Here is a 23,801-nt window from a genome sequence, read left to right on the forward strand (position 1 = left end):
AGCTTGTGGCAGTGTTCCATAGTGTGCAGTTTGTAACTTTCTGTACATCTTGTGACAGTATTACATAGTGTGCACTTTGTAACTTTCTGTGCAGCTTGTGACAGTGTTACATAGTGTGCACTTTGTACCTTTCTGTGCATCCTTGATATCTCCACGGTATACATTCCGATAAGTCTCCACTATACCCTGGAGGCATCTACGGGTCGGCCCGATAATTATATTACCTCCCTTTGCGGGCTCCGCATTCTCACAGTAGCCAATCAGCTAGGCCGCCGTTATAACCAAGCTTGCCAGTGTCAACAAAGGTAGCGGTCGTAACTGAGAAGGTTTCCTCGCCGTGCGACTCACAATTTGGGGACATCATACAGACAAATTTATAGGTCAGGAACTTTTTAAATATATATGCAAGAACCCCTGCATGGTTCGTTTGCCAAGTTTAATCGGTTAGATAATTTAAAAAGTGAGAGTGAATTGTGATTGGTTCGCTCAACTTCCCAGCGTAGACACCTGATTGGATAAAAAGCCAGTCAAGGGAGGTAGTAAATTTATCGGGCAGAGCCGTAGATGCATCCAGGGTATAGTGGAGACTTATCGGAATGTATACCCTGGAGATATCGAGGATGCTTTCTGTGACAGTGTTACATAGTGTGCACTTTGTATCTTTCTGTGCAGCTTGTGACAGTGTTACATAGTGTAGTCTTTGTAACTTTCTGTACAGCTTGTGAGAGTGTTACATAGTGTGTTGTTTGTAACTTTCTGTGCAGCTTGTGAGAGTGTTACATAGTGTGCACTTTGTAACTTTCTGTACAGCTTGTGAGAGTGTTACATAGTGTGCACTTTGTAACTTTCTGTACAGCTTGTGAGAGTGTTACATAGTGTGCACTTTGTAACTTTCTGTGCAGCTTGTGACAGTGTTACATAGTGTAGTCTTTGTAACTTTCTGTACAGCTTGTGAGAGTGTTACATAGTGTAGTCTTTGTAACTTTCCGTACAGCTTGTGAGAGTGTTACATAGTGTGTTCTTTGTAACTTTCTGTGCAGCTTGTGAGAGTGTTACATAGTGTGCACTTTGTAACTTTCTGTACAGCTTGTGAGAGTGTTACATAGTGTGCACTTTGTAACTTTCTGTGCAGCTTGTGACAGTGTTACATAGTGTGCACTTTGTAACTTTCTGTGCAGCTTGTGACAGTGTTACATAGTGTAGTCTTTGTAACTTTCTGTACAGCTTGTGAGAGTGTTACATAGTGTAGTCTTTGTAACTTTCTGTACAGCTTTTGAGAGTGTTACATAGTGTAGTCTTTGTAACTTTCTGTACAGCTTGTGAGAGTGTTACATGGTGTGCTCTTTGTAACTTTCTGTGCAGCTTGTGACAGTGTTACATAGTGTAGTCTTTGTAACTTTCTGTACAGCTTGTGAGAGTGTTACATAGTGTAGTCTTTGTAACTTTCTGTACAGCTTGTGACAAGTGTTACATAGTGTAGTCTTTGTAACTTTCTGTACAGCTTGTGAGAGTGTTACATAGTGTAGTCTTTGTAACTTTCTGTACAGCTTGTGAGAGTGTTACATAGTGTGTTCTTTGTAACTTTCTGTGCAGCTTGTGAGAGTGTTACATAGTGTGCACTTTGTAACTTTCTGTACAGCTTGTGAGAGTGTTACATAGTGTGCACTTTGTAACTTTCTGTGCAGCTTGTGACAGTGTTACATAGTGTGCACTTTGTAACTTTCTGTGCAGCTTGTGACAGTGTTACATAGTGTAGTCTTTGTAACTTTCTGTACAGCTTGTGAGAGTGTTACATAGTGTAGTCTTTGTAACTTTCTGTACAGCTTGTGAGAGTGTTACATGGTGTGCTCTTTGTAACTTTCTGTGCAGCTTGTGACAGTGTTACATAGTGTAGTCTTTGTAACTTTCTGTACAGCTTGTGAGAGTGTTACATAGTGTAGTCTTTGTAACTTTCTGTACAGCTTGTGAGAGTGTTACATAGTGTAGTCTTTGTAACTTTCTGTGCAGCTTGTGACAGTGTTACATAGTGTGCATTTTGTAACTTTCTGTACAGCTTGTGAGAGTGTTACATGGTGTGTTCTTTGTAACTTTCTGTGCAGCTTGTGACAGTGTTCCATAGTGTGGTTTTTGTAACATTCTGTAAAGCTTGTGACAGTGTTACATTGTGTGCTCTTTGTAGCCTTCAGTGAAACTTGTGAAACAGTGTCAGAGTATGTGCTCTTAGGAATGTAATGTTTTAGCTTGAGAAATCACTTTCATACAGCATAACATTTTCTTTGCTCTCAAAGAGTCAAGTGAACATAGTGCTTTGAACCTGTTGGCTTCTCTTGAAGTACCAGGAAATGAGTTACTGTTGCAAAAGTTGAAATCCCTATAAAGTCAGCTCAATTACAGAGAACAATACCACAGCTCCCTTACCTCTTGACCTGTTATAGCAGAGGACAACATTCCTTGTTACATACAGATTCACTTTCCTGTTAAAACCGAACCTTTGATTTGAAGGTCATTATTGGTGTAATGGAAACCTTTCTATCCTCAGACAGACATTCTGAATAGTTACAATTCATGATTGTCTAATAATACATGTACTATTAATAGTGCGATTGCTATTTCCTTCCCTATTAATAGCAAGTGGAATGTTTTAGAGTGGTATAAAATATTTATACAGGTGACAGACAGGCAAAGATTTAAACAAGTCAGGACAGGACATGAAGTTGCACACTCACTTCCTCCTTAACCCCTTTAGTGTCAGGAGCTGGACCTGTAATATCTCAGGTGAAAATGTGGTATGTACCCACCATGCTGAGGTCACAATGCATACCTGTATACAACCAGCTACTCTTCAAAGAATTACTGTAGCTTTTGAGTTGCTCACAGATTTAATTATGTCCAACCCAGTTTGTAAAACATTACTGTGCCTTATTGTCCAAATTGACCTTATTAGGTCCAACCTGCAGGCTCATATTTCTTTACAGACCTTTAGCTACTGATTTCAGGGTATAATGCATTTTCTAATTCAGCTCAGTATGTAACACAAGTCTCATTTCACAAACCTCTCGTAAGCCTATGATCTTGTAACTTTCCTCGCAGAATCCAAACCTCCTGTACTCCTATACAAAGAAGGTACGAATGCTACGAGTTATGAGATCCTTGGATCATGAGAGTTTTGTCAAATGGAACACTGGTTTGACTACATGAACACTGCCATACATTCCCAACACAGTACAGTTATCCCCTAATAGCATTTAACACACACACCTGCTCATGCAGATCCAGGTGAGACACTGGCTTCAAAAAACCTTGCTGGCTAGAAGGGTTAACAAACAGGGATCAAGTGGTTACGTGCACTGATTTGTTCGATGCATGTCAGTTGCATAGACTGATGCTCACGGTGTGAATCACTGGATTGTCCAGACCACTGTCATACCCCTGGAAATTTGCTGAGTGTGGTATAAAATAACAATTAAGCAAAACAAACTTGCAGCATCACATGTAATTAATGCAAATTAGAAGTTATGTAGAAAAGCATGCCAAGCAGAGTTATTTAAATAAAATTTAGTTAGACTGGTCTAAGGTTGTTGAAGTCCACTACTCTCATAGAACACTGGACTTTCATGTGAATGTTCTTCATCATGACAGTAAAGATGTTTAAGTCAATAACCAGTACTTTCAAAGGTCACTATTACTCACTGTCAGTCTGTATTGATGTGTGAATAACAATGTATATCTGTTTCTGAGCAGTAAGTTCCTGTACTTTGTGTTATCCTCTCACATGTGTACATTTGGGCTACTAGGTGTCAGATGGGTGAGTGGGTTAGATTGTTGACCTTGTGTGCTGACGTTTAGATGTCTGAGTCTTGAATTGGGAGTTTGAATTCCAGATTTGAGTCACCTTAAAAAAGAACTAGATTCTGTACTTGAGGGAAGGAGTGTAATGCAATAACATTTATTTAATTCGACAACTTTCTAAATGACATAGTGAGGCATGATATAGCCTCTGATGATGTAACACTGGTTACAGTGTTGGCTTGTCATCCTGAAGATCCGTGTTCAGTTCCCCACATGGGTAAAAAGTGTGAAGCCCATTTCTTGTGTACCCTACCGTATTGCTGAAATATTTCTTAAACCAAACTTACTCACTCACTAATTGGCATTGAATATATAAAGGAACTTATCAGTCATAGATCCATGACTGAGACCCACAGGGTGTCAGTTACAGTAAGATACACAAGTGGTTTTAGAGGAATCATGGCAAGGAAGGAGTTAGTCATTTCAATACAACATTCACTGCAATTAAAACAGAGTTAATTGGTAATACAGGAAACAGACGCCATTGTTTCATTAATGCTAAAACTCACTCTATTTTAAGGGCTGGTATATAAGGTTGCACTGTGTCAACAACATGGTGCCATGTTCTGATGTTATTCTTACAGGAAGTAAAAACACAAACATATTTTTTGTTTAAATGTTTAAAGGAGTTCTTCAGTAAAGATCATTGATTAGGAAGGGAGCATGTGTTAACACTGAAGGTTTCTACAGGGAATCACATTATAGATGGGATTACCTCATAGACAATAAATGTAAGTCACTTTAAAGTTTTATATGGCTCACTGATATTCTCCAGTCCAGAACATTGATAGGAAGCCTTCAAGGGTGTATATGTTAACAATGAAGGTTTCTACAGGGGGTCACATTATAGGCAGGGTCACATAAAAAAAAAAAAAAAAAAAAAAAAAATTAGAGGTAATGTTGGTCAGACTACCGTGAGACTGGTCTGTATTTATCGTCCTCCACCCTCCGTCAAAAACAAACTGTCAAACAGTGACTTTCATCAAGAGTTGTCCGCTCTTTTTGCATCACACTCCAGAAACTGTACAATTTACCTAGGGGATTTTAACATACATTTCAATTCTCAGGAAAAACCAGAGGTAAAGAAATTTGTCAGACTCATGAACTCTCACTCTTTGACTCAGCATGTCATCATGCCGACTCATAAGTCTGGAAATATTCTGGACTGGGTTATCACCCACAGTGATCTCAAACTTGTTTGTGACGTTCAGGTCAAGGACCAGCAGATTTCAGACCACTTCAGTGTCTTTTTCAACTTAAGGCTGACAAAGCCGGAGAACGAACGATTGGTTTTGCCCTGTCGAAACATCAGTAAAATCCCATCTGAGACTTTCAGGCTTGACTTATTGAACTCAAAACTACTGAGTGATCCTCCTTCCGACGTTGATGAACTTGTTCAACTCTTCTGTGATACTCTTACATCACTTCTGGATAAGCACGCTCCTGCAGTTGAGAAGACTGTGATCCTTCGTCCTCATGCCCCATGGTATGACGAGACTGTACGTCACTCGAAGTGTATTCGGCGCAGAGCAGAGAGACAATGGCGTAGTACTCGGCTAGAGATACATCGGCAAATATATCGGCAGTGTTGCAATGATACCAGACACCTGATTATTTCAGCTAAAAGGAACTATTGTCTCCAGAGCATAGCCGACAGCATGGGTAAGCCAGCATCCCTATATCGGTTCATGGGCAAACTGCTTGGAAAGGGACGAGACCAAGATACTCAGACTCCAGCAGAGGAACAGAAGGAACTGGCAAACTCATTCAACTCCTTCTTTATCTCAAAAATAGAGAAAATTCGTCATGGTCTTACTTGTAATGGCGATTTCAGTGAACCAGTGTTTGTAGGTAGCCCCCTGTCGCATTTCAGAACATTTAGTCCCCAGGATATTGTACAACTCATTCGTTCGTCAAAACCCACTTCTTGTGACTCTGATCCAATTCCAACCAAACTTCTGATAAAGCACCTGGACCTGCTGATCTCCCCCATCACTATGATTGTTAATACAAGTCTTCAGAATGGTGTGTTCCCAAACAGTTTCAAGGGGGCGGTGGTCAGACCACTATTGAAAAAGTCTGGCCTGGATCCTCAGGACCTGAAAAACTTTCGGCCTGTCTCAAACTTGCCTTTCATATCTAAAATCATTGAGAAAGCAGTTCACTCCTGTCTCAAAGAACATCTATTAAGCCATGATCTCCTTGATTCTTTCCAGTCTGCCTACCGGCAGTACTACAGTACAGAGACAGCATTGCTCCAGGTAACAGACAAACTTTAACGTGCTACTGATGAGGGTAAGATTTCAGCTCTCGTCATGTTGGACTTATCCGCGGCTTTCGATACCGTTGACCACCCTAAACTCCTGACTAGATTGAAGCATCATTATGGACTGTGCGACCTTGTCCTTCAGTGGGTTTCCTCTTACTTGACAGACCGGCATCAATCGGTCCTTGTGGGCAGAGAGCGCTCTCCTGCTGTGGCTGTCTCCTGTGGGGTGCCCCAAGGATCGGTTCTTGGTCCGGTTCTGTTTGTACTGTACACAGGGCATGTTGGAAACATTGTCAGTGATCACGGCATGTCTCATCATGTTTATGCTGATGACACACAGCTTCTGGAATCCTTTCACCCATCAGAGTTGAATGAGTCTCTTTAACGCATCGCTGACTGTACACTAGACATAAAGTCGTGGATGACTACAAATAAGCTCAAGCTGAACGACACGAAAACCGAAGCTCTCCTTGTAGGCACAAGACAACAACTAAGCAAGGTGGAAGCTGTCATCCTCAAAGTTGCAGATGCGGATATCTGCCCATCAGATGTTGTGAGGAATCTTGGCGTTCACATTGATTCTTCTTTGACGTTCAATGCCCATGTCAACCAAGTGAGCAAAGTATGCTTCTTCCATCTCCGGTCGATCAGCAACATTCGCCAGTACTTGACTTCTGCAGCAACTCAAGCCCTGGTTCGAGCTCTGGTAACATCCAGGCTCGACTATTGCAACAGTGTTCTTTCTGGCATTAACTCCAATCTGGCTGTTAAACAGCAGAGGATACAAAACACCTCTGCCCGCATTATCAGTAGAACTTCCAAATGTGCCCACATCACTCCTATACTGAAAGAACTCCACTGGCTACCAGTCAAAGCAAGAATTGACTTCAAAATACTCTGCCTGACATATAAATGTCTTCGTGGCTTGGCCCCTTCCTACCTGTCTAACCTGCTTCACCCATATGTACCAGCCCGCACCCTCCGTTCCAACTCTCAGAATATTCTTGTGATACCCACCTACAGACTGAAATCTTTCGGACACCGCAGCTTCTCCTACACAGCACCAGTCCTCTGGAATGCTCTTCCATGTGATATCAAAGACTCTAAAAGTTTTGACAGTTTCAAAGCAAAACTGAAAACCCACCTTTTCTCAGTATACTTCACATAATGTAACCCATCTTCATCTTTGTTCATATTTCTATTCATTTCTGTAGCGCTTTGAGCATACCTAAGGGCGTGGAAAAGGCGCATTATAAATGTGCATTATTATTATTATTATTATTATTATAATAATGTATGTCAGCTTATAGGTATGGAGTGAGTGAGTGAGTGAGTGAGTGAGTGAGAGTATTTAACATCACCTTGCCAATATTGCAGCTATATCGTGACGAGAACAGTTAACAATGAAAAGGATTATAGGTATGGATGTTATAGAAGAAGTACCATTAATATTGTGTTATTAAATATATAATTGTAGTGCGAGAGGTTCATTCAGGTGCAATCAGTTTGGGCCATTACTTGACATTGTCATCTTTTTGATAATATATGTGAATATGGGCTGAAAACAGAATAAAAGTCATTTCACTTGTCAAGGTGAGTTTGAATGAGTTATCTTTTGTCCTGTCTGAGTTAAATATTACAAATAAATGCAGAAAGCGACATATGCAAATGTCTTGTTAGGTCATTAAGGGCAATGCTGGTTGAACAAGACCAAGGTAGTGGATAATACCAAGGTTGTGGATGTACAGTCTGATCCTACGTTGTGAATGAACCCATAAATCTGGTGTTGCACAAATACTATCTACAACTGAAAGTGTGGATATACACAAGTGATACTGGTGAGTACCCACCGGTCTATAACATGTTGTATATCACCCAGACATTCTAGGTTGGAAGGTGCACTGGTGTATAAATATATGTATATATATATACACACACATATGAAGGGATTATCATGTACTGGAGGTTTGCTGACACCTGTCAGTTCAGAATGAAGGTATGTCTATTTATGCTTTCATGTACCTGTATTGGTTTCCTTTTTGACTTCATGAGAGTATGATGTAATTAAATTCACGGATGGTTGATTGTCCCTTGTCTGTAAGAATGAACATAGCCTGTGTGTATATCTGTTACTGCCCTGCTGTTGTTTATTGTACTTTTCAGACATGTGAATGTCTCATGTGGTAACATAATATTTGATTCCTTCAAGATACTGAGATTATACGTAGGATTGTACAGGATACATTGCTTGAGATGAAGTCAGATGTGGATATGTAGTGAAGTGTGTTTTGTTTCAAATTGTCACATGTAGTTTATTTATGGATAGTTGGTTGATTTGTCAGGTGTCGGGTTTATGTGCAGAGTTGTTTCCCTTGGGGTGGTCTCAGTTGTAATGAACTCACTCACTCACCTGCTTACTTGCTCACTCACTCACACTGTCAGCCTAGTTTGTCTGATAGGTGTCTCATTTCTGTTTTAAAATACAGATTTATTGCAGTTCACTTTATAAGATTTGGACTCAGTAGATTTCAGTGTAAATACCCATGTGTGATGTTAGTGTGATAGAGTAAGGAAATTATACAAAATGGCAATGCCCGTAAGCACACTGACTCACTGCATAAAATGGAAACAGGATGACTTTCCTGGTAATGGAGGGGCTGCATACTGCAGTGTTTATACTGATACTGTAGTCAGAATCAGAATAGCTGTTATACTGTAATGCAGGTAATGCCGGCAGAGCAACCATTAATATTGGTTCTTCAGTATAATTGCATCCTTCTTGGCCCTCCTGCTCTGATAGAGACGACTTTGTCTTTTTCTTTAATAAGTGACATGTTTGTGACTTTCGTGAATTTCATTGTGTTGATGGAAAATAAGTCAGTCTTCACTATGGTTTTGCTTGCTCCCAGTTACAGGACATGTCCCAGAGAACCTGACCATGTTTATAGTAGTTTGAGCGAGTTTGGTTTAACAACAGTCATGTCAGTTGTGATGTGGCATGTCAGACTGACATGGAGTAAAGCCAGAAGTCATGAAGACATTTCCTGCGCAGGTGAAGTAACTGTATGGGGCTGTCCCACCTTTCAGATATATCAGGGTAATGTGGGATTCAAATTTCACAGTTTCCTGACACATCAAAGGGAGGCAACACTGGGCAGTAGATTGCAACACTATAGATGACCAGTAGTATATACAATGGGGGTTTTAAAACACTTTCAAGAAAAGTCTCTACAAAGCCTTATTTACTAAATAAGGCTTTGGTTGGGTCCTTAGCTCTTGCTACTATTACCCCTACTACTTAACGTGTGTTGGAGGTAACACTGTGCCGTACGGTACGATCAATAATTCTTCTCTTACAAACCCCCTACCCGGCCCATCCCTCAAGTAGTATAAGTTAGGTTCGTCGGCTTTCATATCCACTTTATCTATGTTGTAAGTTTTGACTGACCATATAGGATCGGTGGCCCGCTTACGGCTATCACCCTCGTGTTCCCCCGGCTGGTATAGATACCTCACTAGGGCCCTACCTGGTATCTGTTTCTCCTTCCCACGCAATGGAGCGGCCGACTCTGCAACTATTGATTTTAGTTTGATAGCGTCTGCCGGTTTCTTACCGGTGAGACGGGTGACTTCATGGTTGATTGCCGACACCACCTTGGGTAACCTCGTGACCCATTCAGTCGATCGTTTTCCAGGGGTGGCCATCTCCCTAGCATACTGATGGCCGAACAAGCGCTCAGCCAAAGTCCTATTAAATCTCTCAACTATGGCTTGGCTGCGATGGGCTCCGGCCGTGCCACGCCTGACCTTTGTATCGTGTTTGGCTAGCAGTTGTGACACGGCACCCATGAACTCCCGTCTGGGGTCAACTTGCAGCTCTGTTGGCCACGTCAGAGGGCTGCGTTTGTATATGCGTTCGAATCCTCTGGCTACCTGGGCCGAATCTTTCGTGGTCAAGGGTTCGGCTTCCTTATAACGACTGGCTACGTCCACTACGGTTAAGGCATACTTGTACCTCTTGTCGTTGGGTAGGAACAGTAGGTCTGCCTGGTGAACGCTATTAGGTATGTTAATACCGAACCTCCTTCTAGGCACGTAGCGTGGTGCCGGCAAATAGATCTGCCACAGGGCTTGTTTTTCAAGCCACGCTTTGGCTTCCTCCGGGGGTACTCGCGCTATTTTAGCTAGCTTATCTACTGCGCTAGCTCCTTTCCAGTACCCACGCGGGCTGTAGTAAATAGCCTCAAATTTTTTCATGTCCATACGTGTATGTGTTTATCCCATCAATAGCTATCCAACGTTTCGTGTCCATAGGCGACAGGGACGTCTTGTTTATAGTCAGTCCGTATATCTTATGTCCATCACTTCTAAGTGTGTTCATTTTATGCCTAAAGGTACGGGTCTTGAACAGGGCTTCCTTGAATCTGGCGTGTTTGATGTGTTGTTTCACCACATACTTCTTAACCCCCTTAGCCTTCCGGATCTCACTATTGTCGGCTTTCAGTATGGAGTACATCTTAGGTCTCAAACCTATGTACTCGGCTATGGGCGTGCCAGCACACTCGTCCTTCATCTTACCTAGGACCTTTTTATTTACCGTACTGTGTATGGTATGGGTCTTAGGGTAGTCGCTGGTGTCGTATAAATCGAGGTGTTTTTTCATGTCCTCGTACACGTCCTCGGTTCGAATCTCCATCAGCAGGGAATCCGTGTCAGTGTACAGCACTTCACACCTGTCACCGTACTGTTTCTTGAGCTCGTTGTAGTAAAAGTCGTACATCAGGTGTTTGGATAAATCGAGGATGCTCATCCCCACGTAAACAGGCCGGTTGAATTTTATGTGGCTTTTCTTCATGTGTAGGGCAACCAGGTTGTCTGTGAATATCTTACTACGGTTGAATGCCGGACTGGCTATCAATCTCCTGAGCTTGTCTTCCTCACTCGACCGAACCAGCTTCACGGTCACGCGTTTCCTCAGGTTCTCCATAGTCTTACCAAACACCGAGTTGTTCATGAGCTTGTAGAGATTTTTCTCAAAATCACTGGTGGCTTTTTTTCGTAGGTCTGTGTTCATTCTGATGTAGGGCTCCATCCATGGGCTCTGGTCGAACATGAGCACCCTGTGTATTTTGGTCAGCCTCATACCCAACGACAGGTACAGCTGTAGGTTGCGATAGTGAACGATGTACTTGGTCTTATTCATTAAGTTAGGAACGAGTTTTTCAACGTCTGTCACACGCCCACCTAACAAGTTATGTTGGTACTCAGACATCCAGTCTGTGTTAACCCTCATACGTTCGGGGGCCAGGGGGTAGCTGTTGTGTGATGTGTGTAATTCCTTGGTATACTCTAAGTCAACCTCGAGGATATAACCTTTGTTCGAATCTGGTGCAACCCCCATAACATCAACGTGGGGTACCCATTCGAATCCCCCTGTAGGTAGATACTGGCTCATGGCCCAGCCGTTCAGTTTGTTTGCGTCGAGGTAGAGAATGTGATTGGTTGGCTTGTTAGGATCGTAACCTTTCACGTATTGATTATTTGCTTTCGCGTATCGTTTGGATGCCATGGAAATCCCACCTCGCAAGCCTTTCTCAATGAATAGGTGCATGTCGTAATCTGTGAGCAATTCCAAATTAACTCCGGTCTTTTTAAGCAAGGCGTCCCACGACAGACCTGGGCTGGTGTAATACCATGCGGGGTTGAGTTTATACTGCTTGAAACACGTCCGCCTAAACGTCTCAAACACGTCGGCTAACAGCAGTACATCTGTCCTCAAGTACAGGTCGTGATAATCACCCAGGTTCTTACAACCCAGTTTATTCCATACGTTAGTCGCGTGCGAGTAATCATCTCGTGAGACGGACGCCTCATTCAGCTTGCTATAAAAGCAGTCAATAGGGGTAGTCTGGTCTCGGTGAACTTGACCCAACTATCCATGTACTCATAGGGGTACACACCCTTCCTCATAAGCAGGGGTCTAGTCTCGGCGTCTGTGTATCGATCGGTGATAGGGAAGGTATTGTTGGCCTTGACCAGACTGTCGAGTGACGACAGGAGGAACTGAAACGAGTCAATGAACCTAAGTCCGTTTAAGCTGAAGGAGATGTATCTCTCCATGTTGTTGGGGACGCACGTTATATTACCATCAATTTTCGCGATGGCCTGCAAGATCAAGTGTGAGTCGTACCCTCTCAAGTTGTGAAAGACAACGGGGATGTTTATTGTCTTAGGGTTGATTTTAAGCTTGAGGTTGCACGCGCTGTGAGCGGCGCCTCTATACTTACCAGTTATGTGGCAGTGATCTCTCACCGAATCACCGTTAAGTGGTGAGTCACACACGTGACAGTTAGTGCTACTAGCGTGAGCTAGCCTGTTGACTCGGGTCATACGCATGGGAGCGATTCTATACAATGCATTCCTAATAATTTTTTCTTCCTCCTGCAAACACTTTAGAAACCTTTCAGCCGCGTCAGGGCCCCTATACACTACCGGAGCTTTCGTTTCCCCGTCACAACGGACGACAATGTATCCAAATCCACAGGCTTTATGCTCGTGTGTTTTGTGGGTGAAGCTACCGGCGGCACCACTGGGGGAATCCCCCACAACTAAGGCTTCGAAGTCGGCGTATATGATATAAGGCACAGACATTTGGTTCTTGTGGTTACCGAATTTTAGGATATTATCACCTTCCTTAGGCATGTCGACTCGTATGGCCGTCTGCCCCACACCTTGACAATCATCCTGGTGGGATTCTAATAAATCAGCTCGTGTGAAGCCATGTAGGCATCGTTCACAGAAGTGGGTCTTTTCTCTGTGTGCCGATTGGTCATACAACAGCCTGCTAAAGTGTTTTATCCATGTGTAGTGATACTTGTCACCTCGCTGGATCATGAATATATTGATAACTTGGCGATCCTTCACTTCGCTGACCCTGTGTACTATTGTTGTGTTACCTTCGTGCCCAAAGACATTTATAGCCAGATTATTCTGTTTTTCTACTTTAGTGATCTGGGATATGGGGGTGGGTTCATCTATACCATCCCAGTTGAGCCCATCATCCTGAGGATAATTAGAAGGCCTGTTCGGATTAGTGTCAGCTGGAAATAAGGCTGACCTGATAGCTAACCTCAGGCAATCGTTTCCTCTATTCTTAACGTTTACTATGGCATGTTTGTTCCTATAGTAGGGGGGCAAGGCTAGGTATGACCCGCCTCTGAATGGCACGTAGTTAGCTATGTCTAGATAGACATTATCGATTTTATCTACAGCCCACCCGGACCCCAAGTGTGTGTAGCGTTCTAGGTATTCTCGTATCTGCTGAAAACTGGTATCGATTGATGCGTCAATGGTCTCTGTATGTGTGACGACCTCTTGTTTACCTCGGAAGTAAGGCTGAACATACTCAGTGGCCCCTGTGGGGCCCCCAACCTGCTTATCGAGCGACATTTTCACTGTGATCTGAAACTTGATACTTCCTAGGTTATTTAGTTCCTGGTTGACCTTATCAGCTATCAGAGGCTTGATATCTGTAATGTCTATGTTTCTATCAACGTGCATGCGCCAACCTCTCAAATAGTTGCCTACAGCTCGCTCAGTGCGCACGAACTGTAGGTCAATAGCTCTATTCTGTCGTAATAATTCTACAAGCTGTGGTTTTCTCATACGGGAATACCCAGCTAAACCCAAATCGCGTGCTTCGGCTTTCAGTTGTTTTACTGTAGGCACCACCACTGGGGTATGTGATAACAATGCGGTTAACCCGGCTCTCCCCAGGTTTGAATAACCCGTGTATCCAAGCTGTTTTGCTTGAGCTTTTAATTGTGTTACCGTAGGAGGGGCTTCTAAACCTAGTAATCTCAACAATGCTGACTTCCGCATTCTAGAATACCCGATCACACCTCTCTGTTTTGCGACCCGCTTAAGGTCGCGTACAGTAGTCATAGTGTTTACACCTAACATAACCAATGTCTAATTGGGTCACAGTAAAGGGAGGTAACCCTTGATAAAAATATGTGGCTGTTTCACGCACTGTTGGATATAGTGTTCCTTGTGCATGTATTCCTGTATATGAGTAAAACATTTATTTGGAGTCTATCTTGAGCAGTCGCCTACGTTCTTTTATGTAGTCCTTTTTATTCTCGTAGATGAGTTGATGTCTGACTACGTTCGCTCCGTGAGCTTTACATAGACAGTAGTGTCCTTTAACCCCGATACCACACACAGAACACGTGTAGTTAGGACTTCCCATATGGAAACAACAGAACCCCTGATTCCTGCATTTCCTACCACAGGCCTCGGTCTTCCCCATAAGTATGTATTCGCATCGGTATGGAGCGGGTCTCATGTTTACTTATATAGGTATTTAATTTAATTGCTTCGCAACCAACGCAGTAGCTGCTATACCCAACACTATGAAGCCCAGTTCACGATTCATTTGTCCCTTGGATGGTGTGTAGTACTGAGCGAGTGTGGGTTTATTGAGCGGTTCCAATCGTTTACCAGTTAGTAGGTAGTATTCTTTCATTGCTTCATCGACATCGTTGAATGTTTGAACGGCATGGTTTTCACGCTGGAGTTGTTCGTTAATAAAATCGATCCTCTGGAGGCGTTTTTTAGCGTACTCGGCCTGTGCCCTTTGTAAGTTCTCAGTAGCGAGATCGTGCCGCTTCCTTTCTTCCTGTATTTCAGCCGCGTGATCATCTCGTAGTTTCGAGAAGAGGAAATTACTCCCGGAAAATGCCAGGGCATTCACTAACGCCCCACCGACCATCATAACTATCGTGGCCATCCTATATTTATTTCATTATATTATCAGGTATTATCCCTTGTTTTACTAGGATGTCTTTTGTGGCCATCGCCATACCAAGGTTCATTATGAGCATACCCATATCCTGCAGGTTGAAATCTAGCTTGATAGTTGGTTGTTTAAGCACCATTTTAGTCAACCGAGCGTACCCTACTGCTAGACTGGCGACCACTGTGGCGTGGTATGCGTCGTTGACGAACGTTTTCCCCTCAGACATTATGTATATATAAAAATATTTTAAATTATAACATGATATGCGGGTCGACAGTGGGGGTTACCACCTCAGGTACCACCTCACGGTGAGGGTTTCCCTCACGTGTATATAACCACGAGATAGCCAAGGCAGCAGTTACGCCTACAGCCAACAACAGTCGGGTTGGGTTGGTCACTGTAATAATTTTATGTTGGTTACACCACCGTTTTTTACCGGCAGCTACTCTCTTAGGATTCTTCTGTCTGGTTACTGTTGGGGGTACCCCCACTGAAGGGGTCTCCTCCAGTGGAGTTTCCCTCACTGTGGGGGTTTCCCTCACTGTTGGGGGTGTGGGGGGTACCCCCACCGTCACCTCGGGAGCAGCATCCATCTATACTATTATAGATGCTTTGAAGACAATGCTTTGCCGTGATAATCGCCGCCGTCACTGGAGCCAGCAACATACCATATTTGTGGTACAGCCCGCAGCTGATAGAGCTCACGGCGTGTTCGATAAAAGGGTCTTTCTCGAGGTCCTCCCACAGGTAAAGTCGGCGCTCTGGTGGAATGGGAAGGAAGTATGACACAATACCGGTGTATATCTGGGTCATAGCCGAACCTATTGTCTTTGTCATTTCTGCTCCGAGCCGAGACTCGTATCTAGCGTACAGCTTATCGATTTCTTCGGCTGACATTTTGTGAATTTTATCCGGAGTGTAGTCTCCAAAGTAATGTTTGGCTTTGCCGCCAACAGCCAACGCCACCAGTTTCTCTCGCTTGTCATCAGTGGGGGTCTCCCCCACACCCCCAGACAATTGTTCGAGCAATTCCTCACACTCCATCTTATAATATAACAAGTAAAATTTAGTTTTAACTATATAATACCCGATGCAGACAAAACACAGAGAAATGAAGGTTAAGTTGCACACGACAAACACTTCAAATATCATAGCTATACTTAGCATTTGCTTAGCATTTGCTTAGCTTTGCTTAGCTTTGCTTAGCTTTAGCACACCCTATATGCTACTGGTTGGTCGGTCTTGAGCACGAGCTTAGCGTGTTTAGTTTCAGCGAGCTGTTTCTTCACCCGTTCCCGTTCTAATTTGCTCATCACATCGTTCTCTCTCAAACACTCCTTGAACGAATCCCTGTCCTTGCAGTGAAATAAGGCCACCCATCGCGTCTGCTCCTTGAGGTCTTTCAACACCGAGTTGAACTTCTGCGTTAGCACCCAGACGCTGTGATTTGCATGCCGGCCGGAGAAGGCCAGGTACGATAGCATGTCTCTCTTTTTGGTTATCTCGCGATTAGCGCTGCAGTCGTCCAGTATAAACAGCGTCGGTTCCCCTTTAAATTTCTCGTGAAGAGCTTTCAACCAGTCCTGCAGGCGTGTTCCAGGGTCGACTTTGTGTACGTCCGGGTCCGTCATCACCCAAGGTCGCGCGTACGTTTTATTCATGCTCAGAGTAGGGCACATGATAACGATGTTATCGAACACATCCTTGTAGTAACCCTCCAACATATCCAAGACGAAAACGGTCTTCCCACAGCCAGTCTGCCCGCACACTATGGCGCAGTGTGGGTCAGTGGGCAGTTGGGGGTGTGGGGGTGTCCCCCACTCAGTAGATGGCTTGCACGAATCTCCCATTGTCTATATTAAGTTGCGCGTCCATAATAACGTACAGATATAATTTCAACTTACCAGCGGGTTGAGCCTTCTTAGTAATCTGGATGGTTATCCCTTCGCTGCCGTTATCTATACGACGCCCGCTACCGTGCAGTTTATCATCATCCGTGGATCGCATGTCCAACCATAGGGCGTACTTGGTGGTCAGGTATTCACCGATCTGCACGGAGCCGAGGTCCAGGTCCTTTGTTATATAATGTTGGGTCCCCCCAACTGTCCCTGGTAGCTTTTTTATCTCATCCCACTGCTGGTGTGGTCTCATACCATGACTGAACAGCTGGTTGGGCACGCCCTCGATGGTCACTTCCACCTTTTCAATCTCGGGTTTGAAAAACTTCTCGCTGTCCCTCCGGAATGGCTCGTAATCCTCCACGGGGACGACCAGGATACCTTTCATCGATCGCGCTGGCACGTTCAGGTTGATATTCCACACAGTGTCGCTCTTATCTTGCACGACTGATCTATGCCTCAGTACGCGATCGTACAGGATAGCCATCTTCCCAGAGTACTGGCTTCGAACCTGCCTGGCCAGCTCCGGGCTAGTGACCATGTCGAACTCCAGAGAGATGTTGTCTATGGTATAACTGGCCTCATCACCGTTCGGCGTACGCACTACTTTGCTATAGTCGTTAAACGTGAGCTCGTATTCGAGCCTATCACCCAGCGCGGCCTGGTAAAACGGCGCGTGTCCCGTGAGCAACTCGAAGTCGAGCGGCACGCAGAATCGATTCCCGTATGCTCGAGCGATGGCCTTTTCACCGTCCGATAGCTTGTCTAGCTGGTCTGGCGTGAAGGCATACCCTATGCGCGACCGGGTTGATTTGCTGATACCCTGGTACACATCATTGACTCGTTCTCCCTCGCTTTTCCAGAGATCCCCGTAGCAGTGAAACACGTCGCTGTCGTCGATACTCAGCACCTCGTTACCGCTGATCTTGACGGTCGTTTTCTTGATGATAGCTCTACCCACGTTCCGCACTAGCTCGCGTTTGTCGTTGTCGGAGGTCAACGTGATATTGAACGCCAGTCGAACAGTGCCTGGTACAATGAGGTCATTCTCACCAAGGTTTGGAAATCTAACCAGCAGAGTTTGATTCTGGTCTATCTTGCTGGGATTGTTGGTGATGGTCACCGACTGGCGCACGGCTCTGGCGCCTAGTGGCTCTCTCAATCTTCTGAAAGGATCTAATTTTCTGCCGTACATTGTTATATAAAGGAAATATATTTTTAATACTAATGGATGAAGACATACCTATGGATGATATGTGGGACGATAGTGCCCAGGCATTCAATGATGACCAGGAGACCTCATTCTCGCAAGGTGACGAACTCAAGGGCGCCGTCGACGGTTATTACGACGAAGTTGAAAATAAATCCAAACTCAAGTCGGGAAGGGAATATTCCAATTTTACCCTCGATAGCAATGGCACGCTGCGTTTGAAGGCTCACCCGGATTTGGATCTCATGCATAAACACACGAGAGAACCGCTTGCCTTATCAACATTGGCCAGTAAACATGGAATTAAGTTTGTCCAAAAGGAACTAGGTTTCGGAGATTACGGTGGCGCGCGACCTAAGATTCCTCCGAAGTTAGTTCAAAGTCTGGAAGGCATCAGGGACGCCCCATCGGATCAAAACATGACTTATGATATTAAAAAGGTGTTGGCCGACTACGAGAACAAGCCCTTCCCGGGTCTCGAAATTACCTTTCGGGAACTGAAGGGGTTGGACCTGTTGATGCAAACCATTCGTGGTCAGCTCTGGAAAAGCACGGCCAAAATGAGTGAGATAGACGACCACATCGCCTATGAAAAGAATAAACTCGGTGAAACTGAGGACGAGTCTATGAAAGCCACCATCGAGGAACGAATACGTAATTTGGAAGATGAAAGGCAGACCTGGTTGGAGACAGCGTCCGGCTACAAAGAAAAGCTTAGATCCCAGACCAACCGTGTGCGGGAAACCATCAATCAAGTCCTCCACCGAGACACCACGTTAGCAGACAGGATTCGGATATTATTCCGGGAGCAAGGGATCACCATCGCCAGCATTCTGACTGCATTGGGTTTCATCATATCAACCCTGGTGGTGTCACTGACAGGGGGTACCCCTGTGGGACCTGCCGGCGGCGGAACCCCAAGTGGCGGTGGGGGTGTTAAAGACTGGATAAAAAAACTCGGGGAAGGCCTAGCTAAACTGGCTGGTAAAGCCGCCGAAGCCCTTCCCGGCATCCTGGGTAGCATCGTCTCGTGGTTGTTGGGCGCTCTGGCTAAAACTGCCATGTGGCTCAGTCAAAACATGTGGGCAGCCATCGTCGCCGTGGCGGGTCTGGTGTACGTAGCGGCTAAGAAATCTTTAACCAAATAAGTCCCAAAGCTACCCCACCAACCACCAGGGCCGTTTTATTATCAATATGATTGGTGGCCTGAATATGGGGGTGTGTGGGGGGTACCTCCACATGAACTTTAGACTCCGGGGGTGGCGCCACTATACCCGTTTCACGTGGTGGGATGTGTGGGATATAGGGGGTGTTAATATCGGGGTTGATACCCAACTTTTGATCCGCCGTGGCTATGACTATTTTGTTGTTATAACCCACCACTTTTTTTACTCTCAGTTGCATATCACTCGGAGCCATGTACAGCCCCACGCCGAACACGTAGTTGACTTTCGATCTGGCGTATTCTAACACGTTTTGGTAACGGTCGATGGCCCGCGGGAGATCAATTGGAGAATTGATAGCATCCTCAACGTTGGAAACGAACTGTTTCTGAGCGTCGTAAGCAGTTCCCTTACCGAGGATGTTGGAACGCGTCATCGACTGCGCACCCAACAGCGCCCACACGTACGTTCGAATCGAGTCGTTCAAGCGTATTGTACCAGCACGAGTGAATTCTTTCGATGTTTTTGAGATCATTTTAGTCCAGGCTGTGGCTGCATCAGGATTGGTTTGCTTTATACAGCTGACATGGATCTTTTCATTCGTTGTGGGGCCTGTAAATGTATGACGGTTTGGGTTGTATGAACCATCTTTAGAACCGGCCTGATATGTTCCGGACCTGTAGAAGTACACGAGAACTATACCGAGACCATGGTTCACACCAGGAAGGCGAAAGTCTTTATTCGTTGGAATCTCAAACTCCCCACAAACACGTTCATAAGCGCGTTTATCATAGGGGTTATTCGTCATACTCCACGCTTTATCTTGGGGAAGAGGAGCACTTATTTCCTTCAATATTCGTCTCGTTTGATAATAAATATGAAACAAAATAACCGCCTTACTCAGTTCGTCTATACCGTAGTCTGGTGTCACACCCGACCCTGTCGTCGCACACCACACAGCAAAGTTTAGTTGGTTCTGCCAAAACTGCATTGGGTTTTGATTCCAGTTTACCACCGCCTGCGCGTTATTAACGGACACGATATAGTTTTCAAAGATATTAATAAAGGTTGTTTTAAACCCCGTACTACCTTCCACCACGATTTTCAAGTGTGCTAAATCCATATTATAATATATAATTTATATATTATAATATGTACATAACACTTCCAGGAATAACGAGCGGTGAGGCCGTTCAGCTGACGCACGCGATCGATAACACGTCAGGTCAACTCGAAGTCGCACTCTGCGATATCACCTACCTACCGCAATGGACTAACATCAACGCCAGCAACAATAAGCTGTTCGTCAGTGGGGCTCGCAGTCAGATAACTGACGGCTACTACAGCGTGTGCTCTCTAAATGACGAGGTCTTCAAACCCCTGGGAGCCGAACTCAAGATGAACGACTCAAACGGCACAGTGGTGTTAATCAACAACGGAAGAAACCCCTTGAGGCTCGGCCGACCATTAGCGAGGATACTCGGTATGTCTCCTGACGAGATAAAACAAACAACAACCGTCACAGGCACGAAGTTACCCGACCTAGTACCGTACCGAGAGCTGTACATTCATCTCGGTCAGGTGAGCACAACGTACAACATTCAAGGAGGTCACCCTTCCACTATACTGAGAGCAGTGCCGGTGAAAACTGAGAAATACAACGACGGTAGAACCGAGTCGTTTTCACCACGGCAGTATAAGAGATTAACCCAGGGCAACATATCTGAGCTGATAATATCGGTGTTAGATATAAATCATAATCCTGTAAATATAGGATACCTCAGCTTAACGCTTCATGTAAAATGACCAGCGCCCAAGGGCCCGGAGTGAAAAAATGCGTCAATATCGGGATCTCCGACCTCGGAGACACGCGCGGTTTCGACGCTCCCGGAGTAGATGGTAAATCGTACGCCTTGCAACTGAAAAACAACATTTACAAACGCGTTGAAGTCCCCTCCGGTGGAACCCTAAGTGATATAGTAGATACCACAAGAGCAAAAATCAACACTAAGTACGCCCTTGTCAACACCGGTAATAACTGGATAATATACCCATCGTTCGGGGGTAAACTGTTCGACTTAGACGATGTTGAGAGTACTACCGTCGCCCGAAACAAGCCATATATGCTCGTCTTCACCGAAGATGACAAGTGGGTGTTGTTACCCGATAACGACTGGTTTCTCAATATTAGACTCGGCTCCCCTTACGTGTTCACGGATAAGAAAGACAACCACCTAAACAAAGTCGTGAACAATGGAACCCTGCTCGTGGCTTACGTCCCAACTCAGAGACGTAGCGTAGTCGTCAGCCCACTCAACACTATGGCAGCCCACATGCTATCGAGTAAACCGGCCATACAAAACGTGACATTACAGTTGGTGTCTGAATTCGAAGGCGTGGTCAGTATACTAGAGAGTCTACCGGCAAACTCAACACTGATCATCAAAGTCTACCTAGGGGAACCATCAGGGAATGATGTCGAGATCGTGAAGGGGATCAAACTCGGGTGGGGGAAACGACACCAGTATCAAGTTTGCAACGTTTACGTGCGGGTGGGTGTCGGCTCCAACACCAGTCTGCAGGGGGTCAACGTGATCGTGGAAAACAAGATATCACTAACCAAGATCTTCCTGCCTGACAACATACACTTCATGGGTATGAAGTTCACCCCTGAATTATTATCAGAAAACCAGTTGGAAATTATATCGTAATAGTATAATAATGACCAGTCATCGTCCCAACACTACGCTTAACGACCTAGGAGATACGGAGGGATTCGATCAGCCTGGTGAGGAAGACACCTTATATATCCTGCACTTCAAAGACAACGTGTACAGACGGGTGTCGTTATCAGATTTAAAAGAGCCCAAATGGATGATCAACTTAACACTCGCCTCACCTTATATCACATTAAAAGAGGGGGGGGGAGGATTGGGGTTTGTCTCTAAGATTAGGAATAACGGTATCTGGCCCGGGGATTTCATTCTGGAGCATAACGTGAATAAAGTAGCCAAGATAGATTTTAGTGAAGAAAAAATTTTGTTAAGTACTGGAACAGTAGATCATAAATTAACATTTAACAGTAATCTTTATCCCCAGAGGGTTCTTGATAGAACATCCTACTCCTACACAATCATCATAGAAGTCGTCTTTATGTATTTTGACAATGAAAACTCCTCGAAAGGACAACAAATTTTACCCGGGTTGGTAATACACTGGTATACCGAACACGTAGGTCAATATTGCCGTATTGTTATACAACGGGATACCCCCACGGGTCCTATAAACCGTTTAATAAGCCTCCGTGGGGTTTTTATTACAACAGAAAAGTCTATTGACCTCTCACCTCTTAGCATTAGTTATAATCTATCCCTTGTAGGTTTCAAATACATTGATAGAGTATTAACTGAAACCCAATTAAAATATCTTTCAAAATATATATTATAGGATGGGTCTGTACCCAGTCGTAGAGGAAGTAGCGAAGACGCTGGAAACCGTAGATGGGTTCCGTTTGAGGCAGTTATGTGATGTGAAACGTCAACTAGAACAAGACCGTGACACGCGGAAAGCACTATGTAAGAAGTACCATAGAGCTTTCAATATCGTGGACGGGGCTGACACTACCCTTATGGCAACCAGCATGGGACTAGGGGCGGCAGGCGTTGGGTTGTTAGCTACCATCGTGGCCGCACCTATAGTGCTAGGTATTGAAATAACAGCTGGGGTGGCAGGGTTGGCAGGGTTGGCGCTTAAGTTAGTATCACGCAGACTGCATCGTAAGGCATTGAAACACGACGAGATCAGGGTTCTGGCCGAAGCAAAGCTCAACACAGTGAGTGAGCGTATTTCCACGGCACTCTCTGATAGTAAGATCTCAGAAGAGGAGTTTCGTTCAATCCTCTCTGAACTCACAAAATATAATGGAATGAAACAAGATATTCGGTCCAAGTCTCGTAAGTCTGCTATCAGCGAGGACGAGAAAAAAAAGTACATAGAACAGGGGATACAAAAAGCCCAGCAAGCCTTTATTACGAACACCAAAGTGATCGTAGGCGGTTCACGTTAAACTGTTTCATCGATATAAACGTGACATAGGCACAGTGTTACCTCCAACACACGTTAAGTAGTAGGGGTAATAGTAGCAAGAACTAAGGGCCCAACCAAAGCCTTATTTAGTAAATAAGGCTTTGTAGAGACTTTTCTTGAAAGTGTTTTAAAACCCCCATTCCCTATACTACTTGACCTGACCACAATAGACTTTAAATTTTAATAATGAAAATGTATCATACTTACTAGTTCAAAAGTATGTTTGATACAGTTTTCTGTCTCAGTGTGCATACTTTTAGGTGTGTGTGCGTGTGCGTGTGCGTGTGCGTGTGCGTGTGCGTGTGCGAGCATGTGTGGGTGTGTGTGAGCATGTGTAGGTGTGTGTGACCATGTGTGCATGTTTTATGTTTCTCAACTAATGAATGAAAATGTAAGAACCCACCTGAATAGAAGGTATCCAAATTCTATATGAAGCCTAGCAATGTGATTGTTATCACTGTATGCGTGCTGTCACAGATGGTCTGTGTTGATGGATATATCATAAGTTGTAAGGAAACCTGTATCT

At 44.4% G+C, this 23,801-nt stretch overlaps 1 protein-coding gene across 3 annotated transcripts in view; it reads left to right on the plus strand.

Moving 5' to 3' along the window:
- LOC137255811 (RNA-binding motif, single-stranded-interacting protein 3-like) overlaps window positions 1-23,801 on the plus strand; it is a 324,056-nt gene that overhangs the window by 10,600 nt on the left and 289,655 nt on the right. Inside the window, exon 1 of one of the 3 annotated variants that reach the window (XM_067793355.1) lies at window positions 8,085-8,114. The exons of the other annotated variants lie outside the window; for them this stretch is intronic. Coding sequence (XP_067649456.1) covers window positions 8,109-8,114 — 6 coding nt within the window. The 5' untranslated portion in view covers window positions 8,085-8,108. Of the gene's footprint in view, window positions 1-8,084; window positions 8,115-23,801 lie in introns of those variants that run through there. 3 annotated transcript variants of the gene reach the window in all.

This window comes from Haliotis asinina, chromosome 11 (genome assembly GCF_037392515.1).
Source record: "Haliotis asinina isolate JCU_RB_2024 chromosome 11, JCU_Hal_asi_v2, whole genome shotgun sequence".
NCBI lineage: Eukaryota > Metazoa > Mollusca > Gastropoda > Lepetellida > Haliotidae > Haliotis > Haliotis asinina.